This window comes from Neovison vison, chromosome 1 (assembly GCF_020171115.1).
Source record: "Neovison vison isolate M4711 chromosome 1, ASM_NN_V1, whole genome shotgun sequence".
Classification (NCBI taxonomy): Eukaryota; Metazoa; Chordata; class Mammalia; order Carnivora; family Mustelidae; genus Neogale; species Neogale vison.
This window is the reverse complement of record NC_058091.1, coordinates 144403242-144414145: the sequence shown is the minus strand read 5'-3', so window position 1 is coordinate 144414145 and position 10904 is coordinate 144403242. Positions and strand designations below refer to the sequence as shown.

The following is a 10904-nucleotide window of genomic DNA, read 5'->3' as shown; positions in this document are numbered from 1 at the left end:
ACCTGCACATGCTTCCCTGCATGTACGCACTCGGGTGTGATCTGCTCAGTTTGTATTCAGGGACATTAGCTGGTGAAGACTGGGGCGGGGAAGTTTTTGGGCAAATCTTTGCAAAGTGAGACTATAGGCAGACAACAAAAACATGCCTCTTGAAGGCTCCATGGGGGCTGTAATGGCATCCAACCTCTACCGTAACTCATATCCCATCTGAAATGTCTCTCACCTGTGCACATGCTCTCCGGATAGAAGATGTGCTGCCAGCTTCCGCCTACTTTTTGACTTTGTGAATTTCAGCTAATTAGTAATGATGGGTGACTCTTTGTGAAGTACTCTGCTAGGTGTTGCTGGAGATCTGGGAAATTTCATGGCCCTTGTGGTTGAGTCCTTTCTATTTGGGGAGCAGGAAAGAAAAAAAAAGTTTAAAAATGTTAAATAGCCTAACGATAAAATCTGGGTCTATACCACAGCGTGAAAGATGCCCGGTGGATGTGTATGACAGCTTGGCAAACAAGCCACAGCAAGTGACGGTTCTCCTTCAAGTATTATAGGATTTGTGTGTCTCTCTCTGTTGTGAGGTGTGATATATTATAAATAACATTATACATGTTATAAAGGTAATTATAAACAAAGTATTTGAGTTTGTGGGTTATTTATATTTTCATAAATATATCAATTCAAGGTCATCTTTGTAAAGATGCTGCTCTATTCACTTATATTCCGATATGATGGCTGGAGAGAAGCAGGGGATAAGAGAGAGCCTGGGTGCACATGGAAACCTGGCCACCACCCTCACTGGGCGGTTAGCATGCGCAACTCCCCCTCCCTCCCAGACTACTCTCCAGACCTGCTCATCTTGCTCTGTTTTCACCTGTGTCTCTTATAATCTTCTAACATACAATAGAACCTCCCTGTTTACTAAGTTTAGTTTTCATTGCCTCTCTCTTTGCCTGCTAGAATGGAAGCACCAAGAAGCCAGGTATTTGGTTTAACTTGGTTTGTATTGTTTACTGATGTATCTCAAAGCCCCCGAAAGACCGCTGGCGCGCAGGAAGCACTCAGTAAATGAGGGCCAGTGCAGCACTTGGGTGGTTCCCACAGTTGAGCATCCGACTCTTGGTTTCAGCTCAGGTAGTGATCTCAGGGTCGTGAGATCGAGCCCCCTGTCCAAGCCTATGTCAAGCCTCTCCCAGAGTCCTGAGTCAGGCCCCTTGTTGGGCTCTGAGCTCTCAGTCTTCTTGCCATTCTCTCTTACTCCCCCGCCTCCGCCCAATGCTTGCCTGTACTCTCTGATAAATAAGTGAATAAATAAATAAATATATTTTTAGAAAATGGGTGCTATTAGCAATGCCCACAATAGCCAAACTGTGGAAGGAGCCCAGATGTCGTTCAACCGATGAATGGATAAAGAAGATGTGGTCCATATATACAATGGAATATTACTCAACCATGAGAAAGGATGGATACCCACCATTGGCATCAACGTGGATGGAACTGGACAGGATTATGCTGAGTGAAATATGTCAAGCAGAGAAAGACAAGTATCATAGGGTTCCACTCATATGTGGAACATAAGAAATAACGTGGAGGACCACAGGGGAGGGGAGGGAAACTGAATGGGAAGAAATCAGAGAGGGAGACAAACCATGAAAGACTCTGGACTCCGGGAACCAAACGGAGGGTTACAGAAGGGAGGGGGTGGGGGGATGGGGTAGCCGGGTGATGGGTATTAAGCGGAGCACATGTGGTGAGCCCTGGGTTTTATATGCAACTTATGCATCATTGAACTCTACCTCAAAAACTAATGATGTGCTATATGTTGGCTAATTGAACATAATTAAGTAAATAAACTTTTTTTAAATGGGTGCTATGTTCTTATTGCTACTCCACACATATAGGGATGCATATTGGCATGAAAGTCTCTGGGATCTTTTTCTGTGCATTCAAAAGCCTGAGAACCACTAGCAGCGGCAATAATGGTATGAATTCACAGGAGCTCAGAAACATTTTGTTCTGTTAAAACAGCTTAATGTGAAGTGAGCCACAGACTTACTCAGAGCCTTATGATATGCAAAGTTTAGTTTTTCCATCATTGAGAATATTTGCTCTTTCTTCTGCCATTTCTCTATCACATGCTGATATTACAGCATTCTGAAATTTCTGTTGTATCTACTCATCGTCTACTTGTCTGTTTCTCCTCTAGAATATAAGCTTCATGAGGGTCAAGAGCTTGTCTGTCACCACCGCCCACAAAAGGCTCCACTCACCGGTGGCCAGAAGGCTCTTCATTCCAGCTCCCACATCGCACAAACCCTGGGAGAACAACATTAATGTGAGGCTTCTAATAATTTTGCAGATTTTTAATTTTCGAAAGAAAAAACAGTGGCTCATACCATATAATGGGGACTCATGTCCTTTCCTACTTTTGTTTTTGTTTTAAAAAGATATTCAAGGTCCTATCCTCAAAGCATTCGCTATCGTCGGTGTGTATGCCCAACGGTGAAGAGTGAGCCCGAAGACAATAAGGAAAGAAACGCCGTCGAAGATGTGCAGGCTGAGAAGCAGACACTGCTGAGGAGTGGCCCTCCAGGGCACCGCCGCCTGCAAGGGAGAAGCCGCGACGGACGCATCCTGAGCCTCGGAAGAATCGCAAGTGAGAGGGGAAAGCGGGTCTTGTTGACAAGTGAAGAGGGGTGGGCAGTGAGAAAGGAGCGGAGCTGAACATATTTTTTAATGAAGTGTTAAGTAGATCACCAAGACTGGTGGATAATGATTGCGATGAGAAGTCAGCCCAGGTGTGAACAAAAAAAAAAAAAAAAAAAAGCACAATTAAGTGACACTTAAATCACAGGAGGACGTGAGACCTGACAGGGTTTCTAGAAAGAATGGTCCATCCCCTGGAACACTCCGGTGCCTTCTAGTAATCGAGGTGGGCAGCTCATTTGAATTACATATGAACAGATAGGTACCCTGGCAGAAAAGGCGAGGGAGCTGAGAAAATAGCTAGAGCCATAGAATTCCTATTCCTAACGTCAAAATAAAATAAATAAGAAAAAAAGAATCAGGACCAGGAGGTATCTGAGGAGGTGTACTTAAAAAAATCCCCATTGGAAGACAGAGTGGCTCCTGGGGAAATAAAGGAGCCCTAAAACCAGCCACAGGAGCGATGAGTCACCAGAGAAGAGGGCTATTTAAAATTGGATATGTGGGTATGAAATAACTCGGCTCCCAGTGGGGGAATTTGATGAGGAGATGAGGACATGGGGAGGAGGAGATTTCAGTTGCTGCCTGTGTATGGGCGGGCTATGGGCGGGCTAAATATAACCTTGTCACGTCCGTCTCCACCAGGGAGCTGCTTGGCATCTGGCAGAGGCCTCCAGTGTTTTCCTAAATGAAAGTGTTAAGGTAGGCTCCGGCGATCTCCAGCAGGATGGTTAGTTCTCCGGGCTGCCTCGCAGGGAGGGGAATTCACACATATGTCAGGGCTGTCTTGTGCTCGGTCCTGTGCCTGACATTCTAACATGTATGAGCTCGTTTGCTTCTCACAACAAACCTGTCACGGGGAAGTCATTCTCACAACTTTGAGCTGAGGAAAACTGAAATCACACGGCTCTTCAGTCGCGAAGCCAGGAATTAAATCGGAGTTTGGGAATCTCCAAAGCCAGCTGCCACCAAGCTGCCTCTTTCCTGAAAGGAAGTTGCTAAGGAAGTATCAGACGACTCCAGGGAAAATGTAACTTAAGGAGGCAGATAGTGTGTTGACTCTCTGATTCAGATGGCGACCTTGGCTGATTTGACTGACCTTCCTTGGGCTCCAGTCCTGCTGAATGAAGTTGGTTGTTTTATGAGACCAACCTGTCTATATATAATAACAAAACAATCTTATTTAATAAGTGGGGCCCACACCCTTAAAAAAAAATCCTTACAGTGTTTTACTAGGCAAGACAGCATTCCACCAGTTTCCCTCTGAGGGCTGGGCTGAGAGTGGGGGTGATTTAGTCATTCGTCCATTTCTCTATTAACAACCCGGTATGGGGAGCTTAATATGAACCGGGCACTTTGGTGGCCTCTTAGAATAAGCAAAATGGTCACACTTCCTGTCCCCACAGAACGTATAACCTAGCGATTGATGCTAACCCATAAAGGAATTTTACTGTTTTACTGAGCACAGGGGAGTGGGATAGATGTTGTTAAGGGGAAACCAAGGTCTAATGCAACACTGGAGCAAAACCGAACTCTGATGTAGTAATTTAGGGAAAGCTTCATCAGAGAAGGAGGAAATGCAGCTGTTCATTTTCTGGGCAGAAAAAAGAGCTTGTCTCCAAGTGGTAAAATACGAAAGGGACAAGGGGGCTCACCGAATGGCCCACAGTCCTCAGGCACTGACCACACACCAGGGCAGGAAGCAGGTGAAGCTTGTTTCTCACTGGTCCCAATGCCAGAGACTCAAACATTCCATGCCTGGGTGTGCCCTTGATCGACAGAGGCCACAAGCTGCCCCCGGCCATCTGGAGCCCTTGGCCGCAATCTTTTTTTCTGTGTGTTCTCTGACACTTCTCAGGATCCTTTCGGTGAAGGTGAAGTTTACGGATAAAATCAGACTGCAAAGAGAAAATCGTCTGCTGTCAGAATGACTCTAGAAAACCACTTAGGAGGTCTCTATTTTAAAGAGCTCAAAGTCTAATACAGTCAATTTTTCCACCAGGAGTGGGAAACATAAGTGTTTCTATACAAGCCGGAGAGTTGGCTTCTGAGATTGGGACCATATTGTGTAGTGAACAGATCCTGTGCCTTTAAATACATTCCTTTCTGAGAATTGTCTACACCCACTGAGGCATCTATATCATTAAGGCTGAAGGAATACTCTGTGGTATACTCTCCCATTAGTGCTCTAACTTTTAGGCTGAAGGGCTAAAACATGGCTCCTGTCTGATAAAGGCAGCCACCAGAATGTTCTCTTGCCTACCTGGGCACCCAGGCATTATGAAAATGATGGACATAAAATCACCCCAGCCTGCACACGTCGTGAGTGTGTAAGTCAGGTTACCCTGCCTCCCTGACGGGGTCAGTGTGTGTCCAGCCTCACGCGTGACGTTTTCTCCAGCACCGCGATTATAAGGAGCATCAGACGGCAGACGTCCCAGCATTTAGAAAATCGCTACTATGTGCTTCTGTGATGGCCTGTTTGGGGAATGGGGATAAAATATTAACGAAATGTATTTCTTTCTCCTCCAGCTCAGTGGAAAGGTAATGACTGTGCAGGAAATTAGAATACAGTCCATGTGAGCATGGACGCTGGAGGGACACAGGGGCTGGCTCTCTGGCCAGGCCCAGAAGCGGGAGGCGGTGTTTCCCGAATGCAAGGAGCAGCACGTGCGCATCGTGTGTGCAGCCAAAGCTTCTCTTTGACAAGCCTGTCGACAACGAAGTGAATAGGAGACGCCCTATGGACCCTCCATATCGACTCCAGGAAACATAAAATGGAGGTACAAGCCACAGAGACGAATCTGCACCTTTGATGAGAATTTACAGAAAAGCTCGGGAGCTAAAAGACAGACACAAAATTTACAACCACCAGTGGAATAGTCCCTTGCCACGGTGACATCATTGGCGACGTTTGTTTGAAACATCAAATGCTTAGAGAGCCTTATCGAAGCCAGGCTAAATGCGTCTGCAGATCACTGACAACAGATGAGTGGGCACTTGGGTGGAACGCCTACCCAAGACCTTCCGAACACTCTTGATCGCGGTTGGGTACCTGCAATGCCGCGTCAGGAAAAAGCCCAGCGGAGCACTCTGTTCAGCCAGGTAACTAGTTAATGATCGGTAATTCTGTCACTGAGCCACGCATTTTCTAGAAAAAGACAAAAACAACCAAAAAAACCCACAAACAATACACCACTGGAATTACTGGGAATTGCAGACAGCCAGACATGTTTTACAGACTAGCATCTTTTTCAGAACACACACAAAGAACCCATCTCTCGACCACCAGACTATACACATGGGGTCTGCCACCTCAGAGAAGAGGGCTGAGAATACAGATTTTCTGCATTTCCCTTTCTTGATTGCACTGCGATTGTGTGTGCTACTTCTGTGTATTGCTGTTCAGAGGCTCTGTTAAATGAAGGGCATTTTCACAGCCATACTGATTTGGGAAGGCAAATATATGCGAGTCTTCCTCATAGACACCAACTTTCTTCCATCCCCAACATTAGACACAAAAAAAGGGAGAAAGAGATAATACAAAGAGAGGGACTCAAATGGTAGTAATTTCATTTTCTATCTTCCAGGTTATTGAATCATTTCGGAAGATGTGTATCCATAAAAACCTTATCAAAATCACATGCTAGCCTGTGGCAAATATATCAATCCGTATTTGAACTTCCCATAGTCACACACGTCTTGAAAAACCGGGAATGTGCAATGGTCCTCATCATTTTATCAAGCCCTTTAATGACAAAACAATCGTCAGGGGCCCCAGATGCTTTGTTTTGTCTTTTTTACACATCCACTAGCACTGTTTAATACATTCTTGGCTGTATATATTTCTAAATGTTCACTTCAAAATAGTAGAGGAAAATAAGTACTCCCATTTCATTCAACAGGATGTTTTAGTCAATAGGAACCCATGAACTATCATGAAACAAAGCATCTGTGACCTATGACAAAGACCTGCCTTTGAATCTTAGCTCATTTACTTGGGAAATTTACTTATTTGGGAAAATTACTTAGCACCTCTGAACCTCAGGTCCCCAGCCTTTAAGCAGAAAATAGTAGGTACTTAATCGGGTAGTTGTATTAATAAAGACACTTTGTACAGAACATATTACTTAGCTGCTCTCCCAATTACTTGTTATCAATACTAAAAAAGCAATTTTATCAACTTCCGATTTCATGGTTAGGGCTCTTTTTTTTTGAATGTGTAATTCAGGGGACAAAGTTTAGGCTGGGACTAGTAAAACCTGTATTGGAATCCTCAGGGTCCCATGAAGCACAAGAAAAGCCACTTTAACCTCGCTGAACCATGCTGTTTCCAATGGAAAATTTGAATATCAAGGTCTCCCTTCTGAGACTATTACAAAGATTGAATGAGGTCATTCTTCTCGGCACATGGTAGACATTCATCAAATAGTAACTGCGAGTATTCATAGGGCTACAATAGCAGCCACTGAAAAACAAGGAATCATCTTGACATCCGCTCCAGAGGAAGATAACATCACCTTACACAGGGCTGGAAAATAGGGCTGTCTGATTTGCCAACCATGCTGGTTGCTGATGGCCTGGTGTATTCTATGAAAAGGACTCCAGTATTTACTAAGCCTCTGCGTTCATGCAGTGTGACAAATACAAGACCTGGGAAGCAGCATGCCACTATCATTAAGGATATTTAAATATCCCCCAGTATATGCAAAAAGCCACTGAAGATAACCCAAAGTATTCTACGGATATGATATATTTTAAGAACTGGAATTATAAAGCAAGTGCCTTTTATCAGGAGGGTAGTAATGAGATCCAGGAAAGCAATCACAACAATAAAAGAAAGGACCAAGCCTCTTACCCTGCTTCTTCTCTAAATCTGTTGTTTGGTACAGCATATAGAGTATTAGAAACTCAGTAATTGTCCCAGGGTAGCACCGTTCAAACATTTTAAGTTGACTTCTTTCCATTGGTTCTGAACAGTGTGGAGGGACTCCTATAGGAACTCCTTGAGATAATGGAGGTTTATCAAGGGGGTGGGGAGGGGATTCTAAAACATCCTTGTGTGTTGCCAATGATTGCTTTTAAGGCAGGATGTGAGGGGGCATTCATCTTAAGGGCCCATTCTTCGGAAACCAAAGGAACAGACCTGAGATTTGTTTAAAGTAATCAACGGGTTTTATTTCCTGGAACTGAAATACTTCAGCTCTCAACTTCCAAAGCTACAGTCAACAATTTTTCATCAGAGCCCAAGGGAGAAGGGTAGGGGTGAAGGAGACAACAGAAGAAGGGCACATGGAGAGGTTCGGGAAGAGGCTGGGGAGGGAGGGGGCACCCACTTCCTTCTCTCTTCTCAGGAAGTTACATTTCAGGTCTGGTGACAATGCTGAGGGGGTCAGGGTGCGGGATGTCGTGGATGGGAGTTGGCACTGCCAAGGAACACCAAAGTTTTAACTATAAAAAGAAAGTCCTCAAACCCCAAACAGAAAGGGAAACTTCTAGTCCATCTTTGAAAGGGAGTTTGCAGTGGCAGAGCTGGCCGGCTGCCAGAAGGCATGGCCAGGGTAGTTCTTCATTTGAGGAAAAAAAAAAATCTTTTCATTAAAAATATTTTCCCAACGGCATGCCTTTTCCTTTATGCCTGAGTGACATATACGACTGTAGGGTGGCCTGGAGGCTGTGGGGAGAGGGAAAGGGGTGGCCAGGAGTCTCCCCAGAACATCCCATGAAACCGCAGAGATGGAATCGGGGACAGGTGTTCCTCACTACTCGCATCCAAAGAGCCCGGCCAAGCCAACCCTTCCCATCCAACTGGGAAGTTCCCAAATTGATGAAAAAAAAAACCGACAAATCCCAGAAGGCCCAAACAGGACTCAGAAAGCAGGGAGGCCCTCGCCCAGGTCGTCCCACTTTCGGTGAATCGGAGCAGCTGGGCTAATTGGCATGGGAGGGGCGGGGAGAGCTCCGGGAGGCGGTCGCCCACCTCCACCACCGCGGTCGCAGGAGGGCCCCTTCCGGGCCCCTGGAAGCCTCGCCAACCCCTGCTCGGTAGGCGCCCTGCACCCCTTCCCCTCCTACCCCCGATTCCCACGCAGAGGTCCGGAGGGCCCGGGGGAGGGAGAGGGGGTGTCTGGAGGTGGGAACGGCCGGGCCAGGCCTCAACTGAAGCCTCGGGGAAGCAGCTCCAGGCAGGGAGGAGCGCGGCGGGCTCAGCTCGTCCCGGGCAGTAGAGGCCTGACTCACATCTCGGGGGTGCGGGTGGCCTCCCGCTCCGGGTCAACCCCCAGGGCCGGGCGGGCGCGGAGGGGCGGGCGGTGGGCGGATGGAGGACGAGGACGGGGGTGGGGGAGGCGTCCCAGTTTGCAGGCCGTGACCAGTTTCCCCAGTAACAGCGGCAGGAAAGGGGTGGGGGCTCTTCTCGAAACTGGTGACTACAGGCTGTCGCGCTCTCCGCCAACCGGGGCCTGCGGCTCGAGGACCTCCGGGGGCGGCTGGGCCGCGGCGCCCCGGGTCTCCGGCTCCACGACGGGCGGCGCGGCCCCTTCCCCGGCGGCGGCCTCCTCCTCCTCCTCCTCCTCCTCCTCCTCCTCCCGCTGCTCCGGCTCCTGCGGCGGTTCCTGCTGCGGCGGCTGCGCCCCCGCTTCGGGCTCGGCCTCCCGGGGGCGTTTGGGGGAGCCCTCGGGCAGCTCGCCCGCGCCCCGCTTGGACGGCGCCCGCTCGGCCTGCTCGTCGGCCGGCCCGTCGCCGCCCGGCTTCCCCGGCTGGTCGCTGCGGCCGGCCCTGTCGCCCGCGCTGGCCTCCGGCTGCGGCCCGGGCCGCTCCGCGCCGCGCCCCTCCGGCGCCAGCTGGTAGTCGGCGGCCCGCACGGTGGGGTTGTTCTCGATCTCCCACAGCCCCTCGCTGAAGCCGCGGCGCTTGTTGGGCTTGCCGAACTTCTCCTTGGACTCCTCGTACGGGAACAGGTGCTTGGGGCCCAGGAAGGCCGTCTCGTGGGTCCCGAAGAAGAACACCTGGTAGCGGTTGGGCTCGGCCATGTGCTCGACGCGGGCCGGCCAGTGGGCGTAGCCCTTCAGCTTGGCGAACACCAGGTCGCCGCTCTGGTACTTGCGCCGACAGTAGCACGACATGGCGGGGCTGGACCCGGCCTCGGCGGAGGCCCTGGCGACGCCCGGAACGCGGGCGGGTGGCGGCCGCTGGGCTGGGCCGGGCGCGCGGCCTCTGCCCGCCCCCCCCCCCCGCGCGCCCCCCGACGGGCGCAACGCTCGGCGCCGCAAGAGGGTTCTAGCGCGGAGGCCCCACTGTGCACGCCGCGGTTTCTAGAATGATAGAGCCCGCGGCTCGGTTATCCGGGGGCCCTTGGCCTCTGGGCGGTCGAGAGGGGCCCCGAGAGGGTAAGATGGGGCCGGGCGGTGGGGAAACGCGGTGACCCCATGAGCACAGAGGTGGGCGACACTAGGAACCGGCCAGAGCAAACTCGAGGTGTCCGTGCGGGCCCTGACCTGCTCGCAGCGGCAAACCCTGCTCTCGCCTTGGGAGCCGTTGACGGCCTGGCTGGGTCAGGGCTTTCACCATTTTCCTGATTTCTTTGAGGGCTGCCGCTGGGGCCTCCTCCGGGTCTCTGGCAGAGTCGGGGGGCTCTGACAAAGGGACGGGGTCAGGGATAGTGTTGGGATGCCCTGAGTGCACGTCTTCTGAACGGGCAGTAGTTTTGGGAAAATGTTGACGGCCGCACCATGACCCAGGGCGAAGCAGGCATATCAGAATTTCCTGCTTTGCATGGGGAGGTTTGCACCGCGAGCTGGATGTGGACTTGATCCTTTCGGTGACCGTTAGGTACTGTAAACAGACTTCGTGGCTCTAACACCGAGTATATCAAACGCTCTCAAAATATTCCTACAATAGGGGAAACGTGGGCTGGTTGTGATTAACAACTAGGTAGAGGTCTGCTCAGGTCAAACAAGCTGTTGGTAACTAGGGCTTCCTGGGGGCTAGACTAAAAAATAGCATGATCTCAGCTGAGAGACTATTTTAGGAAGAGACGTTTCTCCAGATAGAAGACTATTCTAAATGGATACTTCGGGGAGTTTCCGTGTAACTCCTTTTGTTATAAGGCTTTCTACATCTTTTTTTGAGTTTGCGAGCTAGTGGTGAGCTTGCACTTTGAAATCCAGCCAGATTTCTCAAAATAGTACTCTTGGCTGTTGTGA

General features: G+C 49.5%; 1 protein-coding gene across 1 annotated transcript; it reads right to left on the bottom strand.

The window, feature by feature from the left end:
• Nucleotides 1-9128: 9128 nt before the first annotated feature.
• HDGFL1 (HDGF like 1) lies at nt 9129-9824 on the bottom strand. The gene has a single exon (XM_044251901.1). The coding sequence runs from the start codon at nt 9822-9824 to the stop codon at nt 9129-9131; it is 696 nt and encodes a 231-aa protein (XP_044107836.1).
• Between the last annotated feature and the right edge of the window lie 1080 nt (nt 9825-10904).

What these genes read in the sequence shown, in the direction of transcription:
- HDGFL1 (XM_044251901.1), bottom strand. Translation starts at nt 9,824, where the DNA reads ATGTCGTGCTACTGTCGGCGCAAGTACCAGAGCGGCGACCTGGTGTTC.